Raw genomic sequence first — 26,666 nt, forward strand, 5'->3', positions numbered from 1 at the left:
GAGAATAAAAGACTCCTGGGACACTTGTTAACCCCATGTGATGGTTAGCCCTTGAGAAAAAAAGGCATTTAAAAAAATAACCAGGGTGTTAGTTAATATGAAGGGATCACTGTTGACTGGTTAATAGATGACGACACTGTGGGTTTTGACAATACAAAACAGAAAGGTCCAGATCAATCTCTTAGCAATGTGCACGAATTATTTACAAGTTAAATGATATGATGCTTGGGATTTTAAACAAATACTCCAGCCCTCCCCTCCCCTGCAAAAAAGATGGTGGTAGTGGGTAGAACAGATGAGGCAAGATCGGCAACGGTCAGTGCTCCAGCTGAAGGATGGCCACGTGGGGGTTAATTAGACCATTCTAAGCCCCTTTGTGAATTTTTTAGATTTCCAAAAATAAAAAGCATCGTAGCCCAACTTGCTCCCAGGATTGGTCACCTGAGATCATCCCCTGGGGTCCTGGACCCAGACTCTGTGGTGCTAGAGGCTGCCTGGGTGTGCATGGGGCACAGCTGGGTTAAGCCTGGGGTGGCTTCTCCCCTTCTTCCCTTATTAGTGATGACGAGGAGGCCTGGGCCTCTAGGAGTCAAGGGCATCCCTCAGGGTGGAACCTCGCCTTCTGGCTTCCCACTGAGGGTCTCACGGATGAGAACACAGGGGGCTGAAGCTCAAGAGCAGGGACTGTGCGGGCAGCAGGCTGGGGGCCACGCCAGCACTTCCCCTCGAGGCCGCCAAACAGGCAGGTGTCTTTACCTCCCAGGAGCCTCCTCCTGTATGTAGAATGGAGACTGCTCACCTGACACCAAGACTTGCTGGGAGCCATTTGCTGGGAGCCATTAGCCAAGTAGGTATGACAATTTCCTTGCCAGCGTACCCCATGTTGCTGACATGTTGCAGTGACATTGAATGTAGGTGACCTTGCTCAAGGACCAAGGCAGATTAGGGTGTTCCTGGTTTTAAGATAATCGTGTTTAGGGCGTTCCCAGTTTAGGTTCCAGGTTTAAGGTTTAAGATTATTCCTGCTGGGAATAGGGCGTATCCTGCTGCCTGAGTTCCCCTTGAGTTCTCACGGGATTTAGACAGTATATTTTGGGAGACAGAAGCCCAGTGGAGGTGGATTTGGGCAGAGAACGTGGATTTCCCCAGAATGTGATTGTAGACGGCTGGTGTGAGTTAGGGAATAAAGAGTTGCTGTTTGAATCTACAAGCTGTGTGGTGGCTCGTGATTGTGTGCCCAGACAGACTGCGGCATTTGTGCCCAGCCAGACTGCGGCATTTGGCATCCCGTGCGGGGAACTTCTGAAGCTTAGAGGTAAGTGAAATTTCTCACCCTTGAGGAAGAGAGATGGAATGGGTGAACATTTCAGAAAACAATGTGTTATTGTTTTGATTTATTTTGTTTTTATTTCAAGTTGCCTGTTCCTAGAACTTTCTCAGGCAAACTGGGGAAAATGGTTGACTCAAGGTTTGAAGTTGTTCGCCTCCGAGGAAGAGAAATTGTTAGAGAAAGGAGGCACCCCAGTAAGACCAAGAACAGTTAAGGCATATGTTGATAAAATACAAAAATGTAGCAAATGGATTTTTAAAGACGAGTTATTAAGTATATCAATGGGACCATCATGGTATCCTGTAGAAGGATTTTTCTTCAACAAGAAAGAGATGGCTAGTTCTGTTTACTACATTTGTCTAAGATCTTGGTTTTTACAGACATCTGATTAATTTACAAAGCTAAAGTGTTAAAATATCAACCACTAAATATGAAATCAAGTACTCTTTACTTATTAAGTTCCATAAGGTAATATATTTAAACATTATGTGTGTTTTCCTAAATTGGTAAATGGAAAAAGGTTTAATATTGCTTTGGTCTGTGTCTTTGTTAAAACAAGGTTACTAAGTGTTAAGATTCTATCATGTGTAATTTATATACAAAGAGTAGAAAAATTTTCAGTTGGGTTTCAATTATAGTATTATAGGATCATAAAAAACATGGAAGTTTTTCATCTTATTAAAGTGGAGTAATTTGTCTAAATCAGAAATTTTATAAGAGTTGTTTCAAAATGTGAATTTATAAAAAGGGTTAACGGCTACAAAAGAGATAAAAAGATTCAAGATGTGAAAATATATTTTAATATAAAGGTTAAAAAAAAGAAAGAAATGTTTCTAGATGAGATAATCTCTGTGTGGTAAAGTAAAAAGTTGTAAAATGCCATTTAAAAGATTTTGAGGAAACTAGACTTACTTTAAAAGCTTGAGAAAGCAAGAAAGAAGAAAAAGGTATTTGTACATGGCAGATTGAGACAAAGCTTCTCAATGGAGTTAAAAAAAAAAGCCTTTGGTTGAAGGGCAGCCATGTAAACTAACATTAAAGCGATTTAAACAAAATCTAAGCCTCGTTTAAAAGAGTGAAGCTGTAGGTGGTGAAAAAGTACATTTAAAAGTACAGTATAGATGATAATTGGAAGGCTTTAAAAGGTTAAATTGAAGGTGGTTGAGATACCTTCATGGCGGAAAAAATAAAAAAGAGATAAAAAGATTCAAAATGTGGAAATATATTTTAATATGGAAGGTTATAAGAAAAGAAATGTTTCTAGATGAGATAATCTGTGTGTGGTAAAGTAAAAAGTTGTAAAATGTCTAAGTAAGTTGCAAAAGGCTTTAAAAGGTTAAATTGAAGGTGGTTAAAATGCCTTCATGATGGAGGAAAGAAGCTTAGTTAATCTTAAAGGCATTGCTTAAAAAAATGAGAAGATAATAGGATTCAAGTAAGGTATTTCAGGTAGAAAAGCTAAGACAACTATTAGATTAAAACATACTTATTAAAGCAAAAAGAGGGAATTGGAAGGGGGTATATACCACCCCAAGATAAACTTAAAATAACCCTTTTTACTCTAAACTTTTTAAATTTGGATTCATCAGGACTTAGTGCTGCGGAAAGGCATATGTATCCAAAAAATGTACATAAGCCTAAAGTACTTTGGAAATGTAAACAGCTGTTAAGGATTGTTTTTAAAGGTGGTTAACAGATCTGTTTGTTTACTAATTTAAATTAGGTAAAAAGCTGTTAAGGATTGTTTTTAAAGTAGGTTAACAGATCTGTTTGTTTACTTTCACCTTTCCTTTTCATTATATTTAATAATTCTTTTCAGGATAATGTCTTTTTAGCATCATTGCCAGAATTCCTATCTCCATCCCAGTGCCGGTGAAGACAAAGATAAAACCAGACTACAGCTTCTATGATAGCTATCACAGTAAACTGTATAAACTGATGCATCAATGAATATAACTCAACAAGTAATGCTCAATCAAGGAGTTAACTTACTTTGGGAGGAAACGGATTTTGGGAGGAAATGGACATATTGATAGATTCCTCCGCTTTGAACTGCTTGCAGAACTTGCCTGGACTATGTAACTATCGTTTGGTGCAGCGAATTGTGGTAATGCTGGCATATCTTTGCTGATGGTGTCACCAGTGATGCAATTTTTCCCAAGGAGCCGTCAATTGGCTTGGTGTCGTGGCATTTCTGTATCCTCCTCCCTTCTGCTAGTGATGGTCTAAAATTTGGGGGCCAATGGCTTATGCTGGACCGGTAGTCAGTGACGGGTATGATCCAATTGCAGTGGTATCAACCTAAGACAGGAGGCTGACGCCTAAAGGTCAGTTTTCCGATGACGGGTAAGAACCATATGTTGAATTGGACAACCTACCAGGCACGGTCCTTAAGCCACATTAACCTCACTCCCCCACTGGCACCAAGGCCAAATTTGGGGGCCAACAGAGGTGAGGCAAAGAACCTCACCCCCCCACTGGTGCATAGACCTATCCACAAGTATGGCTGTATGCTGGACCGGTAGTCAGTGACGGGTATGATTCAATTGCAGTGGTATCAACCTAAGACAGGAGGCTGACGCCTAAAGGTCAGTTTTTCCCATGACGGGTAAGAACCATATGTTGAATTGGACAACCTACCAGGCACGGTCCTTAAGCCACATTGCTTGTTGTTTAATTAATCAGAAGGGGGGAGATGCTGGGAGCCATTAGCCAAGTAGGTAAGACAATTTCCTTGCCAGCGTACCCCATGTTGCTGACATGTTGCAGTGACATTGAATGTAGGTGACCTTGCTCAAGGACCAAGGCAGATTAGGGTGTTCCCGGTTTTAAGATAATCGTGTTTAGGGCGTTCCCAGTTTAGGTTCCAGGTTTAAGGTTTAAGATTATTCCTGCTGGGAATAGGGCGTATCCTGCTGCCTGAGTTCCCCTTGAGTTCTCACGGGATTTAGACAGTATATTTTGGGAGACAGAAGCCCAGTGGAGGTGGATTTGGGCAGAGAACGTGGATTTCCCCAGAACGTGGATTTCCGTGAGAACGTGGGGTAAATAGGACCAGGGAATGCTGGCACAGGGTGCTCCATCCGTCCCTTCAGACAGCTCGGTTCCTGCCCCCTGACTGTGAATTCCTCAGGGACAGGAAGAAGGTCACATTCTTCTCTGTCTCCGAGTGTCTGGACTGAGGGCCCTGAGATGCCATGTGTCCAGGCTGAGTCAATGACTACAGGAGGGACACTGTAACTACAGGGTTGGGAAGCTACGTAGTGAGCACCAGGCCACCGGAAGAGACCCTTGGCCACAGGGGATTCTAAACTTCCAGCGGCCTCTCTTGACCTTCTTTCTGCAGCCCCTCAGCTTCTGGGTCAGCCGTGGCTGAACCTTAAGTCAAGGGTCACTTAGGGAACTGAGGTGTCTAAGCTGGTCACCAACCAGGGAGGGGGGTTCCTCTAAAAATATATTCACTTTTGAACAGTAATTTCACTCCCTGCTCCCCATGCCCTCCAAATGAGGCCCAGCTGTGGGCTTCCTATTTCTAAAAGATGAAGCTACAGCCCTTGATTGGGGACAACCTCACATGTGGGTACACAGTGTCCCTCACAGCTACCCTCTTCACAGACGGGAAACAGTGTCAGAGAAATGAAAGTATTGCTTCAGGTCACACAGGATCCTAGAAACTTGTGCTGGAAGGGAACTCAAGGGCCCCACACTGACATGCTTCTGTCCCCTCTACAGTCCCCAAGTCACAGAGTCAGTGTGTGTGTGTCTTCCCACAGTGCCTGTTAAAAAGGTCTCACTTCAATTAAAAAGTGCAGCTGGGACCGAGGCTAGGTCCCCTTGATTTTTACTTCTTGCTTTTTCCTCCCCAGATTCAAGGCCCTCAATACACAAATGCACAAACCGAAATAAGAACCGGCCTCTAAAAAGGACAGGGGCCGCTCCTGCTCTTCCCTGCCAGAGCTGCCAGCCACATCGTCACACCTCCCAGCCACTTACCGGAGGAGTGACTTGTCTCTCAGGAGCTGCGGTGGGGACAGGGAGTGGTGGCCCGTCAGGGGGAGCACTGCTGGGTCCCTCACCTCCAGCCGTGGCAGGGGGCTCCTCCGTGGAGGTTGCTGCCCAGTGGTCATCACCAGGTGCCTGGAAGGAAACCGCCTGTCAAGTGATGCTGCCCCATCCACGTGGCTGTGGGCATTGTGGTCACAGCCATTTCTGTGGTGCTAGCTCAATTTCAAGGCACTTTCTCACCTACAACCTCCATTAACCACCCCCCTCCCCCGCCCCGCACCTGGGGCACATTCTCAGAAGCAGCAGGTCACAGGCCCTTCAGGGATCTGTCTCCCTCAGGGCTTAGCTTCCTGCAACCCTTTCTACCGCTGACCACTTGTCTCTGAGACAGTTTTTTTTGGGGCCAAAGCCGGGAGGCAGCAGATTGGGACAATGTCTAACCCCTCTGTCATGCTCCTGCCACTGCACTCCACCCCCACCCAGGTGGCATCTCCCCAGACCCTTCATAATGAAGCTGAATGTGCCTCTGCAGAGGCCACTAACTACCTCAACCTAGGATGCTGACCTCTCGCTCTCCCAGGCCGGAGAGGACACTAGAAGACACTTACAGGAGTGACCACTTGCCCAGGGGCCGCAGTGGGTGCAAGGGTAGCCAGGCCTTCTGTGGGGACCCCACTGGCTTCTTCTTCCTCAAAAGTGACAAGGGGCACTTCTGAAGCAGCTGCGGCTGTGGTTAAATGTTCTTCATCCTTTGGACCCTGGAATGAAACCAGCATGAAGGATCTGGCATCCATGGCCAGGCCCCTGCTGCATCGGGTACAAATATGCTGCAGGGAGGAGACCTCGGGGGCCATCAGACAACTGACTTTAACTCCCTTCCCCTTGCTTACCAGGAATTGTACCTAAGCTCCAGGCTCCTGGGGCTCGGGTTAGAATGAGGCTCTCAGGGCGTCCCAAACTCACCCCAGGAATCCCTCTAGCACATCTCTGCCAGGTGCTTACCTGGCATAGCTCCAATAACGGGAGCCCACCACCTCTACAGGCAGCTGGGCTCAGACAGTCCTGCTGGTCAAGCCTACTTTCTATTAAGCTAAGACTTGGTAGACCTGACCCTGGTTTTCGCCTTGTGGTAAGTGCTTTGTCTTTAAAGAATAAACAGGGAGGAAGAGAGAAAGGGAATCAGAAGGAGGAGTGGGGGAGGGGGAGAAGGAGGAGACCACTTCATTCTTGGAAATGATCCATGCAACTGCTAAGTGGCCTGGAGAGCTCTGTCGCTGGACAGTGCACATCTTCCCACTGCAGTTTCCCTGCATGGACCGCAGACCAGAGCTGGATGCTGCTGGAGCAGCTTGACACAGACCGGGGAGCATGGTGTGGATGGCCTCGAGGCCGGGTTATGGACCTGGGCCTGGCCACCCTGCATGCATTCACTCAGCAACCACTTGGTGCCCATCACGAAGCAAAAGTGAAGCACACCCAAGAGGAGGCATCTGCAAGCCTTGTCCTCGCTGAGCTTGTGCCCTGCTAGGGAGCCAGGCATGAACCAGTGAGCAGGTGGGCCCTTCCAAGGGCAAGGACGGCCCCGGCCCCTTCCTGAGGAAGTGGTGTTGGAGATGAGCACATTGGAAAAGATGAGGCTTCCCAGCAGACAGGGGTGTGAGAAGGCTGTGAGGCAAGAGGGACAGATCTGCTCAAGAGACTGGAAGAAGATGGGGGTGGGAAGCAGGGGCCAAAGAAAGAAGGTGGGGAGAGACCAGCCAGAGATGTGGTCAGCACGGGTGGCCAGCCAGACCCTGCAAGGCTGGGCTCATGTCTGTGGGTCAGGATGATGGGAAGTTCCCAAGCATAGGGCTGATACCCCAGAGAGGACTGGAGAGGCCAGAGAGGCCAGGGAGGAGCCTGAGAAATCACCTGGACTGGGGGCACCATTCAGTCCAGGGGCTGACACTGGAGGACAGAAGTGGTCATAAGGGGTTTAGGTGGAAAAATCACTTAGACTCCATATTCGATGGGATGTGGATGTAAGGAAGGGGGAAAAGAATTCAGCACTAGGCCACTGAGAGATGGATGGTCCACTTCCTATGAGGTGGGAATGCAGAAGTGGACAGAAGGAGTTAGCTTTGAATCTACTGAGTGAAGAATCTGAAGACATCTATTATAGGGACACTGTCAGGACAGTCTCGTCCAGTGCCTGGAGGACTTATGTTCAGCTTCAGGAGCTGAAGGCAGACGTGGGTGTGCAGGACTGGCTATGCCCTCCACCTGCTGGCCTGGTCTGCCTGCACCCTGACACCCTGCTGCCCCTTCTGACAACCAGCTGCAACTCCATCTCCTCTCCCACTCTCACCTGGCCACTGCCCTCATGCTGGCTCCCCTCCCCACTGGCCTCCCGGGGCTGTGCCACACACCAACCCAACCTAGCGAGCTCCACCCCTGAGCGAGCATTTAGTCAGAGAACTGTCCCCCTCCCCACAGGGGAGTTGCTGAGTGTGGGACCCACACTGAGAAGGCCAGTACCTAATCCCAGCACTTCATGCTCCTTACCAGGGTGGCGTCTTCCCCAGAGTCCTGGGTGAACGTGGAGAGGACCGGCTCCCCAGTGGGCATGCTGCCAGCCTCTGTTTCCCCAGCAGAGCTGACGAGCACCTCAGCCTCCCCTGTTGCTGTCGTTGCTAAACCTTCATTATCCAGTCCCTAAACAGAAAGGCATGCTGAGGGACCATGGCAGTGGACCATGACCCTGGACCACTGGGCTGTTGCTGGAGGGATCAGACAGGGCCCCTTTTGCACATGCATCCTGTTGTTCCTGCACCTTCCAAGCAAGTACACAACCAAGATGGCACCTTGCACCTGTGCCCGCAGAGTGACATCAGTGTGGGAATATGGACTCCTGCTCCCAGCACCCTAGCAACCAGCTGTGCCATGTCACCCTCGGGTGACACTTGCTCTCCAGTGGTCCCTTCCAACCTCTGCCACTGGTCCCAAATGCAGAACTTTACAGGTACTGAAGTCCTTGGGCGGGGGTAAAAACCCAGGCCGTGGGCTCCATGGCCTTCTTGCTGAAGGAGCTATCTGTACTCACTGACCACTTGACCACTCATTGTCTCCTGCTCTTCCTAGCACAGGGCCATCTGGCTCCACTCCTCCCACATTCTGAAACTGCTCCCTCAACCTTACTCAGGTTCATGTTGAGAATTTGGTGGCGGCTGAATGCCCCCATTCTTTCTCCCCTGGGAAGGCAGATTTCCAATCTGACTACATCTCTTCCTTGTTTCCTACCTTTCAATGGCACCTTACTTCTGCTGGATCCCCTCAGGCTCCTTGATGGAGTCCTAAATCTGCCCTGCCATGGTCTCAGAGGCCTCACAGAGGCCCATGGTCACACTGTACTTGTTTTGTTTTACGAGGCTGCAGGCCTGGCTTCTGCCACCCCGCTTCACGGAACACCTGTCCCATCCCCATCTGCCCAGCTACTTCCTCTCTTCCTCCCGGGCTCACCTTTTACCTCCTTCACCCCAAAGCTGGTCTCTGGGCCCCTATTCTGTGCTCACCAAGCAACAACAGCTTCTGCTCTTGAACCTCTTACTACTGAGTTTCCAGAAACCAGGACCATCCTATTTACCCTCAGTCCCCACTCCAGGGCCAGCAGGCCACAGCCCTCCACAAACTCTTGCCCAATCAGTCAAGCCACACCTCAGCCTCCTACTCAGAGCCACCCAGACTTGGCCTCACAGGGCTTTACTCTGCACTTTGCAGGGAGATGAGGAAGGCTAGTGACTGCTCCAACTGGGTGGACCCCCTCCCTGATAGCAGGTGGCGCACAGCAGGCACTTGAGTTACTCACAGAAGTGACCTCTTCCCCGGGATCCTGGGTGGTCATAAGCAGGGTTGATCTCCCAGTGGGCGAACTGCTGAGCTCCGCTTCTGGGGTGGTACTGACAGGCACTTCAGCCTCTCCTGCTGCTGTTGCTGCTAACCCCTACAAACACAGACATCACAGGAGACCACGTCACTGGGCCCCTGGTCCTGGTCCACGTGGAGAGAACAGACGACCTACTCCCCTCCAGCAGCCTGCATTTCTGCAGCTCCTTCACCCCAGGCACTTCCACGTCTAGGACCCCACCCCAGCTCCACGCCTGTCCCAGATTTGCAGAAGCCAGGGACAGGGCAGATTGCTGGGCACCTCGGTCCCCTGCTTGACTCAGTGTCTTTGCCCCTCTGGTGAGGAGTAATCGCTGCCTCCTGAGTCAGTCTGCTCTAGCTCTGATGCTTCTGCCTGGACACAGGGGCCTTCTGACACCCCTGTCCACATGCACCAGTCCACTCAAAAGGACAATATCTTTGCCCGACGGCTTCAGAGATGCGCAAGCAGCACCTGCGTCCTCCTCAGCCTTATCGAGGCCAGCTACTCCTCTGTCCTCTCTTTCCCATGACTCGGCTCCCTCTGGGCAATACATAGGCTGAATTCAAGAAAGTGACACAGCAAGGGGACAAATGGAAACAGAGTGGCTCTGGCTGCCAGTGTCCTCAAGTGGCTATGTTTTATGTCCATTTTTCAAAGTTTTTCATTTTTTATTTTTATTTATTTATTTTATTTTATTTTTTTTGCTTTTGAATACTAAACACAGAAGGCTGATCCAAGACAGATTTCCTGCTGCAGGACTTCTCAGGGCCTATAGGAAGGGAAAGTCAGAGCATTTCCCAAACATACTTGTCCTCAGAGCTCTTCTTTCACATAACATATTGTCCTTGCAGACTTATCCTCTCCCCATAAAGACACATAAGAAAGATGATGTCACAGGATATCAGTTGAGACTCTCTCTCTCTGACTCAGGATCAGCTAAAGCCCCAAAGGGCAAGTACAATTCCATTTGCAAATTCCAAATCCACCTGATTCCACAGCCATCAGGTAACTTCCACATGCTAAAAGAAGTGGCTGCCTCACTCATGGGGACATGCTAACAGACAATGGCGGGACAGCAGTTCTACCAGTTTTAGGCCATCCTCCCTCCCTGATAGAGAGGGGAGTTGAGTGACTGGAGAGGAAAAATTTCTTTGGAAAGGATTTTCAGAGTGCTGTTCTTTCTCCCTCTTCTCTCCTCCCCAAAACCATCTGGCAAGCTGGATGTGTATTCTCTGGAATTTGGGAGACACAGGGACTAGTGTGATGCTTTCCAGGGAGACAAAAGGGGAAAGTAGGGAACCATCTAGATCCAGAGAGGGAAGGGAAAGGGGACAGAGGAGAGGGAATGGGAGAAAGAGATATAGGGGGACACAGGGACGGAGGGGGAATCTGTCTGCAGCTGTTTTACTGGACACAGGCAAGATACAATCCCTGCAAAAGGAGCTGGTTAAATTCATCAAGCTATGGCCTCTACCCAGAGGCCCATCCAAAGGGTGTGGAAGCCCAGGCAGAGGTTTAAAGGCCAGCAGTGGAACTTTGGTCCTCCTAGGTCTCCTGTAGGAGGACCTCGGAGGAATCCCAAGAGCTGCCACAAGAGAAAGTCCTAGCATCTTCCCCACCAAAGGCCCAGATCCTAATTTCCCCCAGCTGGGCCTTCCTCTCCAGGTGCAGCGGACCCTGCAGATGTTAAAAGCAGCTGCTCCAGGGCCACAGGAAGTGAGGAGGAGAAAGAAGAAAATAAAGAGGAAACCCCTGACAGTGCTTCCTTCCCTGGGTGATCCTGGTGTGCACCAGGCCTACACCTGCAAAGGGGGAAACTTATTTGTATTTTTGTTAATTTTTTTATATTATCCTGGACTGACCAAGTGAAATACCTGTGAAAATCCGAGTGTGACCAGATGATTGGGAGAGATGAGAACTGTCTGAGTTTTCATCCCAGGAGAGGGAAGAAATGATCTGGCACTTTAGTTTTTAGCAGGGGTCATTGTGAGAGAGCTACATTTGCTTTAGTTTTGTACCCTACTGTGTCCAGAATTTCAAATACTGCTGGCATTGCAGGTGGAAGAACCAATCACCACGCAATAGCATGGACACGCCTGCAGTTAATGTGATTCTGTCTTGAAGGGGGCTCAAAGGGCTGAGGAGTCTCCACAATGGAGCAGGAGGGAGGTGGGTTCCATGGTGAGGGCCTGGCATGCATCACTAGGCAGGTGTGAGGATGAGAGGGGTTGCATTTCCTCCACCTTGCCTGGTGCACCCCGAAGCCCAGGGAATCTTGCCTCTACATATCACAAGGACAGGGGCAGTCCAACTAAAACCCTCCTGGTTCTCTATGGTTTCCAAGTCACCATTAGGTTTGAAATAAGCAAAGTTCACCACTGACTTACAAAGGAAATTTGCCATTCACTCACCTCTTCTTCAGTGACAGGGAAGTCCCCGCTCCCTGAGCCAATCTCAGGAATGGGGTCACCATCCACAGGAGGAAGCCCCTCCAGGGTGTCATTCAGGATCTCACCTGACCCTACAGGAAGAAGGCATTCTGTAATTAATAACTACATTTTTCATTGCTGGAAAAGAATAAACTGTCTCTTTACCTGCTAGCTTGGTGTAACTTGGAAAGGTGTAACAGCATAACATTAGATTAAGAAGAAAAAAACCAAGTTGCAGAACAAGAGGATAAGGTAATATTGCTTGGTGGCTTCCATCACCAGCTCTGGTACCTCCACCAGCCAGGAATTCTGCTTTGCCACTTACCAGGAATGTGACCTGTGGCAGATTGCTTAGCGTATGATGCAAGCTGGTCACCTACAAATGAGGGATCATAATACTTCCCACCTCATAGGGTTGTTTGCAGGATTAATTGATAAATTAATGCAAGAAAAGCATTGAGAAAAGTTCACAGCATATAGGAAGCGACTGATAAACTTTCATTGTTATTGTGGTTCTGTATTTGTAAAATATAGAAAAAAAAACAACCCAAACTATACATGACTATACATGTTCTATCATTATTATATATTCTTTAACATTCATGTTATATAATAATGATATTATCTAACATACATGTACGTGTGTGTCTATATGTTTATATAGATATTTGGCTATACCACAGTACTTAATATTTGTATCTTGAAGAGGATAGGAGTGGAAGGAGAAGAGGAAACTATTATTGCTCATACAACTGTGTATTGATTAAATTGTTACCACATGCACACATTTATTTTATAATTTAAAAAACAAATGGAGACCTAAAGCAAAGAAAAAGAAATTACACTAAAGTAAATGCGTGCTTGTTATCCACCCCATCCCTCACCCCCACCCCTCCTTTAATCCCCCAGCCAGTCATTAATTCTAACAGGGACCTATCCTACTATCAGGCTGCCTGGGAAGAGCCGGGCAGGAATCCCAGGATTCTGCCTCCCTACTATCACCAGAGCATGTGTCTTGCTCCCATGGGCACAATGAAACCTTTCACTAATAATTTTCACAGAGTAGTGGCTGAAGTAGGGGCCTTGAAGCTGGGAGGACCCGTCTCCAGACCGGGATCCTTCTGCACACTGAGGTCGCTCACCCCCTGGTCAGAACAGTGTGGGGGAAGTGTTAGGCTCTCTAAAGGACCCTGTACCACCAGGAACTTGAACTACAGAGCACAGGCACCAGTGGGATGCGGGTGTCCTCCCTGTATTGACCACCAGGGGGCGCTGTGCAAGCGGCCCGTGGGCCTTTAGCCTCTTTCCTGACCCTGGGAGGGTGGAGGCCAGGTAGGTGTTGTTGTGGAAGCTGGTAATACAACTATGTGGGGGCTTTCCCTAGCTAGGGATAATGCTCAGGGTGCAGGTTTCCTTCTCCCCATCATCTGGGTTGTCTACAAAACAAGATTGAAAGGAACATTTTAGTCAGTCCCTGGTTTTCCTCTGGCCTTTGAGGGGCAGGTTAAAAAGTTAGGCTGATCTTGGGCACAGTGAGCTGTGCTGGGTTCTGGGTCACTTTCCATTCCAATTCTGCCTGCTCAAACTAGGAGAGTCCTTGCCCTGCCCTCTGCCCTGACAGCTCCTTGCCCCTTCCTTAGGGATTGCAAGTCCACCAGAACAGCATTTGCAACTCAAAATCACTTCTATGACACATTCACCTGGAAGGCAGTATTACTGACATGCTTGGTTAAGGACTCTAGGCTGGGAAATGCTCAGTTCCTTGCCCCAGGCCCTCAGCAAATAGGCTCCTGTGCAGGGCTTCCATTCAAGCTGTGTCCCAGGACCCTCTGGCTCTCGCAGCTACAGCCTCACTTCTTGGTTTTACTATAACTTTATTAAATTACTATACAATTTTCTTATGTCCAGTATTGTATATGATCTCTTAACCACCAACTTCCCAAACCTAGTTATTAGACTAGCATTCATTAACTGATGGAGAAGCAAAAAAGAGTAATGACAAATATTATTACAGAAGACTTAGAAAATATAGAAGTCCAACAAAGAAAAATAAAATCCACCTACAATCCTAACACCCAGAGATAACTGGAGATAACTGCTCCTAACATTTTGTAACATCTCATAGGTTATATCTAATACAGCCACACTGATCTACATAGCTGTACATAAATGGATATAAATAACATATATTCATAATGAGGTCAGCACAAAGTTTTGAAATCTGCTTTTTCAGTGGAATAAACCAAGAGCATATTCCTGGGTCATTAAGCTTTCACATCATTGGGAAAGATACAAGTGACATAAGAGTTTGCCCCCCCATTCTTTATGACGGGCACTCTGGGTTGTTTTTGCTATTAGGAACAGCACTGCTAGAAATAACCCTGTCCCCACACCTCAGAGCTCTGGCCCGGGTTGTAACAGTGGTGTGAAATGTCCCTAGGCTGGAAACCCAGCAACCACTCAGTGAAAAGCCATCCCCTGTCCCTGGGCCTCAAGACTTGCCTGGTTCTAGGTTGCTGTGCTGGACAACGCTGGAGGTGTTTTCTGGGGTCTCCTCTGGTATAGGTTCACCAGAAAGCTCCGTGTCCTCGTAGGGAGAGGGTGAAGTTGGAGGTATATTTATGGGATCCACTTTTGCTTCTTTAGGCTGAAAGGATGAAAAATGAGACCCAAAAGGATGGACTTGACAGAAAAGCTCAAAAAAAAAAAAATGACAGTGACTTTCAGAGGAGAAAATAACTTATCCACAAAATGCTGAATAAGCCAAGAAAGCTGAGCCCCCCTTGCTGTGTCCTGGGCCATCACCACACCTGCCTCCCAGGGCCTGAAGCCATGCTCATTGGATCATACTAAATCCCCGCCAGCTCACAGCAAGACTCTGCTCATATCAGCCACAGGTCTGAGCACAGGGACCACAGTTCTATAATCCCGGAAGCGAGGGCCAGCACAGAGGAAGTGCCCAGTGAAGATGCACTGGGTGCGGGAACGAACGAGCGGCCCAGTGCACGAGCCCCACTGCACTGGGACTACCACACCAGCCTAAGCCCAGGTGTGTCCTGCTGCTGAAGGCCTATGAATAGGAAAGACGCAATGGCTTCCTTCCAGGGACACTCTAGCACCTGTGCAGCTTCTCCAACGCCAGCCAGTGTCCTGACCAACCCTACCTACTAAGGAAAATCAAACACAAAAACTCAACAGCTGGAAACAGCAGTTCAGAGATCCAAGCAGAAATCCCAATGCAGGTCCTAAGGGTCACATCACCCCCAGCCGCAGCCGCAGCTCGTGAGACCCAGGGCTTGTTGGCATCCAAACGGTCTCATCATTTTCTAAGAAGAAGGTTGCTAGGGGAGGAGGGATGAGGAGAAGGGCCCAGTGTCCAAATTGTGATATGAACAAGAAACAGACCTTGTTAAGATGCTAAGACCTCAGAGTTAATGTCTTAATGCAGCATCACTTATCTATCCTAACAACACAAGGATATTTCTTCATTGTCAGAATCTAGTGTATACACCGTGGATCTCTGACCCATCAGAACAGGGAAGATTCTCAGGCTCCCCATAATTTGATGATTCCATTCTTACAGTCAGAACTGGGTCAAATACCAGCTCTCTGCTTATTCGCTAAGTTATGTTGGGAAAGTCACGTAACCTCACTGAGCCTCAGCTTCCTGCTCTGTCCAGTGGGGACAATCATATGTATGCAGAGGTTGAAAGGGCATGGAAATGCTCAGCACACCTTTATTTTCAATATACCAACATCCCATATTCGTTACCGAAAAAGCTGCATGAGGAGATAAACAAAAAACAGAAAATAATCACTTTAAATACCAACACCCAGAGAAAAATCACTTGTCAATTTTATTGTCGTATAAAATCTCCAGGATGGAGGTGGGAGTGATGGCTGCAGGGAGCTGGGCCTTGAAGAGTGAGCAGAGTTACAGAAAACAGGGCTAGAAAGAAGGGTTGACAAGTTCAGGGCCTGACAACCTGAGCTTGGCAAAGGCCCAGGGATGGAGAAGAGGCAGGACAGAGCCTGAGAGGCAGGGTGCAGGAGGGGGTGATGAGAGGGGCTTGGACCAGGAACTTGCAGGTGAGCAGCTCAGGCAGGAGTTTTTATTGAAAGACCCCCTCCACCGGCCCCACGCCCTTCCTTACCACAGACACACTTAGGCAGAGGTGACTTGGATGCAGCCCCAGGATGGAGAGGGATATTAATTCTTATTCATCATAAAACAGAACTTTCCAGAAATGGGTTATTATCATCTCTGCCTGAGATGGCCTCCCTCCAAATGGGACTGGTATGCTAGGATCAGCATTAGGCTCCAAGCCCTGAGGGACCACCACTCTGTGCCCTGCTGTCCTGTGTCCTGGACAGAGCAGCCCAGGGCTGATGGGTGCAGGGGATTATAACACTGCCCAGAGTGGCCACCCTCCCTAGTCACCAGGTGGGCAGGCCCACTGGACCCTTAAGTTCCCCAATCCTAGCCAAGAATGGACCTCCATTCTGGGGACAGACTTTCACAATCCTCCTGAGCCAGGAATGCACGGGTAGGCATCAGGAGACCTGCACCTAGGCACCCTTGGGCCAATTTCTTCCCCTCTCTGGACCTCAGTTTGCCCATTTGTATTAGGAGCAGTTTTCTGTACACTCCTGTACAAGAAGTGACAAGTCCCTCCAGCACTAACAATTACAGTCCTATTCCACAGCATCCACATCCCTGTCACCCCAAGTCTAGAGTTTGCAGCCTCTGCCTCGTTGACACCTCTCCCTGTTTCTTCTATAAGAGGTGAGCTCACAAAGTAAGCCAGTCCAGAGGAGGTTGCTAGAACTTTCTGTGCTCAGTGATGAAGATGCTCCTTGCTAAGTCACTAAGCACAAAAATAATTTGGCCACAGGCCACAGTGGGCATTCCCAGCAGGCAAGAGGTCGAGCACCAGAAGGAGGGCAGCCCTTCCCATGGGGCTGGGGTGGCTTGGCAGCTCACAGGAGTGGGGCCCCACGGTGTTCTGGCAGTCCTCACAGCTGGAGTGGAGGCCCAACTGTGTGTGCTCTCTCCTAGAAAATGCCACAGCAGCCATCGTTCAGAGCCACTTCCCTGGAGCCAGGCACTAGGCTGAAATGTGCCCCTGCTGCCACAAAATCTCTCTCTTGCCATACCCGGAGAAAGAGGACTACCACTGTTGCCGGTCTGGGGAAGGGCAGCTGAGAAGCGATCCAAGGCCACAGTAGTGCACGATGCCTGCCTTGCACAGTCCTCTCACGGCTACGCATACAGGGGAACCGGGAGGTTGCCAAACGCCCACTGGCCAATGCCCTCCTGGCCTCCCCAGAGGACCCCACAACTGACCTCACAGATCTGAAAGCAGAGATGTCAGATCCTGGGCCCTGGGCACCAGCCCCCAACAGCTGACCCAGTTCACAGGAAGCAGCAGTCCATACTCACCGGGGCTTGAGTGTGAGTGACGGCCTCTAAGATCTCGGCCACTGTGTCCGGGTCCTGAAGCCCGCTGCCCTCTCCTGATGCCTGCGAGGAGACAAACCACATGCCCTGCAAAGGGAGCCATTACATAGGAGCATAGCAATTGGGCCAATCAGAAACTAACAAGACTCTTGCAGAGGAACTATGAGACGCGTGTGCACCAGGGTACATGGATACATGCGCATGGAAATGTGCGCATGCATGCAGCACAGGGATGGTGGAGTTGAAGGGGCAACATGTGTGCCTGTGCGTGGGTAGCTATTCTCTTTCTTTCTACTTCTCATTGCTCAGACAAAGTCCATCACTTTTCAGTCTCTCTTAACACGTCAACTTCCATTTTGTCCAGATCTCCTTCATTCCCACTCTGGAAGACTGTCATCGGAATCCCACTTTAGGAACCATTAGCCCTGAAGTAAGACTTCCTGTTGTTACCTAATCTCTGTAATTAGCCTCCTAAAGGCAGCCAAGCAGCCTGGGCGCTGGGATTTTGCAACTGAACCCTTGCTCTTGGGCTCTTGGGTTGTTCCTGTTTCTTCAGTATTAATGGCAGTGCAGAGATGAATGAGTGACAACACGTAAGCTTCCCTTTCTTCCGGCTTCCTATGACTGCCAGGCCAGGTCCCAGGCTCAAGGAGCACAAACATTCAGACACAGCCAAATTCCTCCTCTGCATGGCTTTCCAACTCATCAATACCTGCTTCCATTTTTTAGTGCAAAATTAATGAAATCAACCTTATGATTTGTTTGGAGAGTGACACCACCCAGAGAGCAACAGAAGTCCTAGGGAAACGCCTCCCGCTGCCTGCCTCTGACTTTGGCATCCTGCCGTCTGTCCCGTCTGCCTGGAAGGGCTCTCAGACAGCCTTCACCCTGATGTGCTCCCAGTTCCTCCTGTTTTCTCTCCCTGAGCCCCCTCCATGCTGAGTCGGGTCTGAGTTCAGTCACTGCCTCTGGGTGTGTAAGCATGTGCAAGAAGCTGGGGGAGAGAGATAGTTCCCAGGTTATCCTTCCCTCCCCAGCCTTTATCTACCCTGCTGCTCAGCAAATCCTGGAGGGAAGGAAGGAGGAAGAGAGGGAGCCATCTTTTTTCCCTGCCCCCCCACCCCACCCCCAACATAGGAACTGATTCACTTGCCAGGCATAAAACTAATCTAAATTTAGGTTCATTTTTATAGGAATTTACACCCAGAATATCTTAAACTCTTAACTCTGATTTTAGAATCTGACACTCTCCTTGGCAGGGAACCTGGAAACCAGGCCATTGACTGCACAGCCATGGAAGAATTTAACACCTTATAAGACGCACAAACCCCATACCAAAGGGATGGCTACAGCTCTTTAAAAAGTGAAATAAAGCCAAAAGCCCAAAATAGGACTTGGTGCAGCGCCTGCCAAGATGAGAGGTTTCAGAGAGTCCATGACACTGGGGATGACGGATTGCCTGGGCCCCCGGCGCTCCCTGGCCGAGCATGCTGGGGCTCACCGACGATTCCTGGGCTTCGCACAGCTCCTCTGGAGTTCGGGGGTCCGAGTGGATGATGAGCTGCTGGATGGAACCCTGGGGATAAGCAAAAGGAAGCGGAAACCATGGGTCAATTACACATCCACAGCAACTCTGGTGGAAACAGGATTGTTTGTGTCATGGGGAATAAGAAGCACAGCTTACCTCTTGGACAAAATAATGTGAACCTCCCTTAGCTAGAAAGGCCCTTGGAGAGCTTTGTGCTCAAGCAGGGCCTACCACAGCAGCCTTCTAGCTGTCCCCAGGGCTCAGCTTGTCAGCAGCAGGCCCTGAAGAGCCCATCTCCTTTTCCCAGAAAGCCTTTCCTCCAGGTGGGTGGCCTCAATCCAGAAGAGTCTCTGCAGCCTCTGGGCCTCTATGCTCACCGGCTCCCCCACCTGGCAGCTCATTCTCCACCAGACACTCAAAGTGGGCATGTGAAAACTGCCCTTACCCTTCTCCAACGCCTCCCACTGTGTACAAATAAACAGAAACGCCACTCCATGCCTTTGCTGGCTCAGTAACCAGGTGTCAGTAAATACCTGTGGGAGTCAATGAATCCTCAGAAAAACTCAGGGATTTTTTTTTAGAATGGCTTATTCCTAAAAGCTCATTCTAATAATAGTAAAGTCAGTGTGTTGATGTTTTGTATCAGGGCACACGATCCAAAAGGAGAGACAGTTACTTCTCACTTTGGTATTCTAGATTAGGCCTCCGCTGAAGAAATTACTTAATTTCAAAGATGTTCAAAGATAAAATTGTTTAAAGATATAACCTTACTCTTGATCATGGCTGAAAATGTACAGAGTGCTTCCACATATCTCACTTGATTCTACAAGCCTGTGAAACAGGTTTTCTTATCTCCATGTTCAGATAAGAAAACAGAGAGACTTGGAGAATCTGATAGTATCTGGAATCAGCAGGCAGAGTTTAAAAGGGAGCCCTGGAGCCCAGGGATTTGGGTTCCAAGCCTAGGTTCCCCCCACCCTAACAGGCATGCCTTTTCAAGAGCAGAAGGGTAAAACAAGAATAGCACCTAGAATCCAGTGCATGGGGCATGGATGTCCCCGGGCCTCCCTGACCTGCAGGAATGGACTTGAACTCACCGTGAATCTTTCCAGTCCAGTGGCGCCTGCGTTGCCCACGAAGATCCCAGCGCTGGGCTCGAAGGCCAAAGGCCGGGAGGACCGCTGGAAAAGGACGTGGCTGTGCTCCTCGCAGTCCACCAGGAGGGTCACTTCCTCGCCCTGGACGATCACAGCAAAGCGGCTCCACCTGTTGGTCATCACGGGCACGGAGAAGGCGGCAGCCTCCTGGGACACGTGGGAGCCGGGCTCCGTGTAGTAGAGGATGACCCTCTGGCGTCCGTCCTCCACGCCGGAGAGCCGCAGGCCCAGGTAGATGACCTTCTGGAAGGCATCGGTAATGGCAAAGAGCACTCCGCCGCTGGGGCTGCTGGGCTTCACTGTGACACTGACCGCGAAGTCCCTGAAGAAGGTGGGCGGGATGAGGGTCCTGGCCGGGCGGCCCACGTTGGCGCCAGGCCCGAAGCTGTAGGCGGGAAAGCCACTGTAGCCCGTGACAAAGGACACAGATGAGGGCAGCGGGACACCAATGAGCTCCGTGAGGTCCAGATGTCTCTGGGAGGCCAACTCTACAGGGAGAGAGAGGCCATAGTTTGACCTGCACACTCTGTCATGCTGGAAACCAGGAAACTGCCCAAGCTACCTGGGATTCCCCAGGAACCACTGAAACTTCACTGAGGAAATTGTTTCCAAAATATTTTTATAAGGCCCAGCCCGATGGCTCATGCCTGTAATCCCAGACACTTAGAAGGTGGAGGCAGGAGGATCGCAAGTTCAAAGCCAGCCTCAGCAAAAGTGAAGTGCTAAGCAACTCAGTGAGACCCTGTCTCTAAATAAAATACAAAATAGGGCTGGGGATGTGGCTCAGTGTTCCAGTGCTCCTGAGTTCAATCTCTAGTACCCCACCCTGTCCCTGCCACAACAACAACAAAAAAAATTTTTTTTTTTACAAAAATCCACGGAATGGAATGCATATACATTGCAACCTAAAATCGACCAATATAGGTAAATAAATATCTGTAACATATATTCTTCATAAAACATTATACTGGCTTCTAATACTTGCCAGGTCCTTGAATACTTTCCCTTCTGTTTAATTATTATTTTTTCTTTTATTAAAAACATGTTGACAATAACCTACTAAATTGACTTCAACATCCACTAAGAGGTCAGGATTTGCAGCTTGGAAAACATTATAAGTAATTCCTTGAATATTGCCAGAATACAAGATGTTCCTCTGCTAATGTGGGGATTTCTTTTCCCACTGTAAAACTAGATAGAGCTGTTTTGTTTTGAATGAGGCTTAAGTGCCTCAGGATGTAGAGGGGAAAGCAAGGACACAGTAAAGTGTTCCCAGATCTCAGAACAACTGAAATTCACATCATTGTCTCACCACCCTTCATCATCACCATCATCATCACCACCACCACCATCTCGTCTACACGCCCTGAACCACCTCTTCATTCTGGACCGATGCTGCCCTAAGCGCTTCACATACTTAATTGAGATCATTTCATCCTCATGGTAACCCTATGGGGTTAGGTACCCTTATGCCTACTTTACTTCCAAGAAAATTGAGGCTTATAGAAGTTAAACACCTTTGCTCAAGGTAAGGTCCATGCAGGATTAAAACCCAGAGCATCTTATCCCAGAGTGTGTGCTCTTAACTACCACAACTTTTGGGGAGAATTGATAAAGCACTCTTATAGTGAAAAGGACCCCAAGGCTTCAGGTGAGTCCTCGTCCATACAACCATGGTGCCGGGAGAAGGCTGCAGGCTGGCCCACATACTCCTGAGCTTCTCTCCAAGGAGCCCCAGTGAGATGGGAAGGCAGGTCCTAGGGAGAGGTACACAAGTCCGCTGCAGCCACAAAGAAGGGCAAGCGACACGCTTGACCTTGGAAGCAGAGCCATATCCGAGGATTCGACCTGGGGAGGAGGCCTCGGGAGTGCAAGGATCGGAGTCCAGCCGTGTCCTGCCCTGGAAGCCAGAGGGCAGGGCAGAATTACCTGCTGGCTACCTGGGCTACAGCCAGAGGCCAGAGTGTCCCCTGAGTGTCCTCTGGGGACTGGATAGGTTGACATTCAGAAAAGACCAAACCCACTTCAGGACACCGCCAAGTCAGGCCCTACCTGTGCAATCAAGCTTGTTTCTAGTTTGCCACCTTGTCATGATCTTATTGGACACAGCTAACTAGCTGTGTGACCTGGGTATGGTCTCCAAAGATACAGGCCATCCACGCAACCCCCGACAAAACCAGTAGGGACACAATAAACACTCACTACGCTTTCTTTTTTATTACATCTTCTCAGTGACTCCAGGAGGTGGGTGGGCAGGGATTGTCACCTACTCTGTGCTGAGATGGAGCCTGCCTCTGCCCTTGAGCTCCCCATAAAGAGTAATAACTACTGTGTCTTTACTTTTACTTTCCACAGCAGCCTGGGAGCTAACTGCCATTGTCCCATTTTACAGATGAGGAACTGAGGCGTAGGAAGAGGAAATGACCAGGCTGCACAGCTGAGCAGCAAGAGGTCTTGCAGCAGTGGCTGCAGAGTTTCTCTTGGTTTACTGCTACAGCCTCACTGAGAGGAGGGGTCTCTGCAGGGTTCTGTGTGGGGCTCCAGCTTGTCTGCCTGCTAAGCTGAGGACCTGGAGCAGCAAAGAGGAGGGAACGGCATCCCCAAGGGGTCCAAGAACTCTAATTCCCCATGGAGGTCACACATGTTCCCACAGGAGGGGAGAGAGGCACCCTACTACTGTGTCCCACCCCCACCCCATAACACCCACAGAAAAGGTGTGACATACAGATACAATTATCATGAAGCGTTTTTGTCAATACAAATAACAAAGAATAATCAGAGGCACTTAAAAACGGTTAAAATGGCAAAAGCTTATGTGTATTTTATCATAAAAAACATAATTAGCTTACAGAGTTGTGAGGGTTAAATGAGATAATACAAAGCGCTTATGCATGGCACATGCTCAGAAAATAGTGGATATAGGTAAAATCATGGTTGTCCTCCTCTTCCAACTTTCAGATTCATTAAGGAATCTCAGAGGTCCCTGATAAACCTCTCCCTAACATGTGTTGGTCCTGCCCTGTCCAGCATGGTAGCCACTAGCCACATGTGGCTACTGAGTGCTTGAAATGAGGTACTCTTAACTGTGAGATGCAGTAAGTACAAAAAGCAAATTGGATTTCAAAGAGTTCATTCAGAAAAAGGAATGTAAAACACCCCATTAGTAATTTTTATACTGATTACGTGTTGAGATGACAACTTGGGAAAATACTGAGCTAAATGTAGAAAAATTTTTTTTAAATGTTATGAAGTTATATGTTGTGTATTGTGTGCATTATGAGTATGTAACAACAAATCCCATCAGTATGTACAACTATAATACACCAATAAAAAAAAAACTACGATGAGGAACAAGCATGGCCACTAGTCCTCTTAAGGAAGAAAACACTCAGTGGATCCTCTGGTGTGTTACCTCCTGTCCCACCCCTCTGCTGAGGTCCCAGTGTAGCCATACTCTCGGGGACTTGGCGTTTATCCTTTGCTTGGGTGTTTACTACATGAGGATGTGTCTCTAACAGAATGTGAACCGCTTTGCATATTTCTAAACTTCACAAAAGTGTTGGCGTGCTGTGTGTATCCTTCTGGATCTTGCTTTTTTTTTTTTTTCACTCAACATTGTATTTCCTTGTTGACACACGTGGCTCTGGTCTTCTAGTTTCACAACAGAATTCTATGGAATAAATAAGCTACAAAGGATTGCATGACTTTCCACCACTATTACAAACAATATTGCTACAGACTTCTTCATGCTTATCTCCTTCTGCTTACCTGTGCAGGTAATTCCCCACCTGGAGGTGGATTACTGGATGACGTGGGCATGTGCACCTGCCACCCCACAGAATGCCACTGGGCTGTTCTCTGGAGCAACTGCACCATTTTATGTACCCACTAGCAACACGTTCTCGCCAACATTTAGGGAGGCAGAAAGATGCCACTTAGGAGAGGTCCGTGGGGCTTTTCAACTGCAATGATGACACTTACTTTTTGAATGAGGTGATGTTCCGAAGAAATATTCATGATATATCTTTTTTTTTTTTTTTTTGGTACAGGGATTGAACTCAGGGGCACTCAACTACTGAGCCACATCCCTAGCCCTATTTTATATTTTATTTAGAGACAGAGTCTCACTGAATTGCTTAGTGCCTCGCTTTTGCTGAGGCTGGCTTTGAACTTGCGGTCCTCTTGCGTCAGCCTCCTGAGCTGCTGGGATTACAGGCATGCACCACTGTGCCCAGTTTCATAGTACTATACATTTAATGGAAAAGATTTCATAATAGAGGAAAATGATTACTCCCTCCTCAGCAAAAGAGGACACATCAGTGCCCTTCTTAGAAGCCTTCTGTGGCTACCCAAGGCCCTCTGGGTCAGGGCTCACAGGGCTGCCACATGGCTTGAGACCCTTTGTGGTCTGGACCCAGCATTCTCCCTGCCCTCCAAGGTGCCTCCACTTGGTCCCTGGAGCACCCCGTGCTGTCACAGGTCCTCCACTTCTACCACAAACGCCTTCCCCTCTGCTGCCCACACCACCGACCCAGTTATTTTGCCAGAAAAACTCCATTCATCATTCAAGACTCAACCCAGGCCTCCCCCCCTCCCCCCGTAATCCTCGTCTCACCTCCCACACCCACGCCCTCTCCTGGAACTGCACTAGGGGCTCCCTGGGTGCACTTCGGGTCCTCTGTCACAGCTCTCAGCACACTGCATGGCCCTGCTGGGTCACTTGTTCCTCTGTTCCTTAAACCATGAGGACAAGGACCGCAGTATTCATCTCTGTGCTCCTAGTACCCAGTCCAGTGCAGACGAATGGATGAACAAGTGGATGGAATGATGGATGGACGGATGGACAGACAGATGGATGAAAAAATTCAGTCCCCTCATTTTTTAAAAAACATTTTGTTCAGTTGTAGATGGACACGATACCTTTATACCTTTATTTTGTTTTATTTTTATGTGGTGCCGGGATCAAACCCAGTGCCTCACGCATGCTAGGCAAGCGCTCTACCACTGAGCCACAATCCCACCCCAGTCCCCTCATTTTATAAAACACTAACACCAAAGATTAATAGAGAGGAAAGGTCTATTGGCCATGAACTCAAATGTGATTCTCACTGAAAGCTTGTCCTTTCCAGCTCACAACTTGCTTTAAAACAGAAATTAATTTTAAGTAATTTGGTTTTAAGAACCAAACTCCAAAAGGCATAAGTTAAAGCACTGATAAATTTGGTTAAGTTTGACCATATAGAAATAAATTTATGCATAGCAAATAATAATACTAATGATAATTTCCACAATGTCAAATAAAATCCAAAACTTGGGAAAAGCATTTGCCACATATATCAGACCAAACAAACAAACAAACAACAACCACAAACTGTCATTTCCCTACATATACAAAGCAAATGAATGAGCAAGAGAGCAGCAATCCAACAGAAAAATAGGCAAAGAATAGGTGATTGATCCTCTCCACAGTAAAAGAAATAAACAGGGCTTTTAAATATATGGAAATATTTGACCTCATATATTGAGAAGAAATAATGAGAACAATATATATTAAGATTACAAAAGAGACCATTTTCCCTATCAGATTGGCACAAATCATAACGTTGGATAACATCCTAGGCTGCTAAGGACAGGCAATAGGAGGCTGTCTCATTCACTGCTATTGATTGCTATCAGGAGCATAAAAATCAATGTGGAGGAGACAATGAGACAACACTTATCAAAATTACAAATGTACACGTATTCTTTGACCAACAAGTTAATACTTCTGTGAATTTTTAAACAAAGTTCCATTAAGGAAATAAAATGCATCACATAAGAATATTCACTGAAGCATTATTATTGTTGTTGTTTTGTTTATTTATTTGCTGGGGATTGAACCCATGCTCATCAAGAGCTCTGCCAATGAGCTCCATCCCCAGTAAGGTTTAAAATTCACCTAAAATGCCCATTTCATGGAATGGTTAAGTAAATAATAATTTACAATATAGTCATACAATGAAATATAATGCTGCCTTTCAAACGATGTGACTCCTTGTGTATTAATATGAAGCAATCAACAAGAAGAATTAAGTAAACACAGACAAAAATAACAAGGTACAGAAGAGAATTGCTACCAGTTACCTAGATATATAAAGTATATATTAAATATGTAAGTGTGTAAAATAGATGTAAATACAGTCACACAGTGTGTAACAACAGTCTGGGTAACTACCAGCTGCACATAGGCGGGTGGTCCCCTGAGATGGTGTTGCCTGGTGATCATGGCCATCTTAATTTAAGCTCACACTTTGCCGTTCCCACAAGGACAACACTGACTAAGGACGAGTTTCTCAGAATGCACCCTGTCATTCAGCGATGCGTGACTGTGCATGTATTAGAATATCTCAAGAAGGATGCTCAAGAAATGGGCTAGAGATGGTCTCCAAGGAGGGGGCTGGTGGCCGCGGGATAGGCGACTTTCTTCTAACGATGCCCTTTCATCTTTTTCAATATTACACCCTCTATGTGGCATGAGAAATAAAGACAACAGCTTATTTTAAGACATAAACTCCTTGTGTCTGCTTTTAAAAATTTAAAAAGCTATTCTTTTTGTTTTGCTCACTTGGATATAGCACATCTTTGTATAGAAAGAAAGAAAAAAAATGGAAGTGGGGAGCAAATATCCTACTGAGATTTATTTTTCTCCTCCATAGTTTACAGATAAAAACAAAAGCCACGAGCACCTTACCAACTGCTCTGCTTTCTTTTTCCTTATCTGATCCAGTAAACAGTGTTTCCTCCTGTTCCTGCCTCTTCTATGGAGAATAGGAGGGAAACCCCTATCCCCTTTCTGGTGGGATGCTCCGGGTC

General features: G+C 47.8%; 1 protein-coding gene across 2 annotated transcripts in view; it reads right to left on the bottom strand.

Moving 5' to 3' along the window:
* Col15a1 (collagen type XV alpha 1 chain) overlaps positions 1–26,666 on the bottom strand; it is a 111,766-nt gene that overhangs the window by 51,505 nt on the left and 33,595 nt on the right. For both annotated transcript variants that reach the window (XM_046457356.2, XM_046457355.2), the window contains exons 2-10: positions 19,755–20,302; positions 18,631–18,705; positions 17,112–17,192; positions 14,171–14,315; positions 11,651–11,760; positions 9,180–9,314; positions 7,880–8,029; positions 5,944–6,093; positions 5,324–5,467 (exon numbers count right to left, since the gene is read on the bottom strand). In XM_046457356.2, the coding sequence (XP_046313312.1) occupies positions 5,324–5,467; positions 5,944–6,093; positions 7,880–8,029; positions 9,180–9,314; positions 11,651–11,760; positions 14,171–14,315; positions 17,112–17,192; positions 18,631–18,705; positions 19,755–20,302 (1,538 nt within the window). The remainder of the gene's footprint in view (positions 1–5,323; positions 5,468–5,943; positions 6,094–7,879; positions 8,030–9,179; positions 9,315–11,650; positions 11,761–14,170; positions 14,316–17,111; positions 17,193–18,630; positions 18,706–19,754; positions 20,303–26,666) is intronic.

Source organism: Marmota monax, unplaced genomic scaffold (genome assembly GCF_021218885.2).
Source record: "Marmota monax isolate L192 unplaced genomic scaffold, Marmota_monax_Labrador192_F-V1.1 WCK01_AAM20220418_F8-fsc00069, whole genome shotgun sequence".
Lineage (NCBI taxonomy): Eukaryota > Metazoa > Chordata > Mammalia > Rodentia > Sciuridae > Marmota > Marmota monax.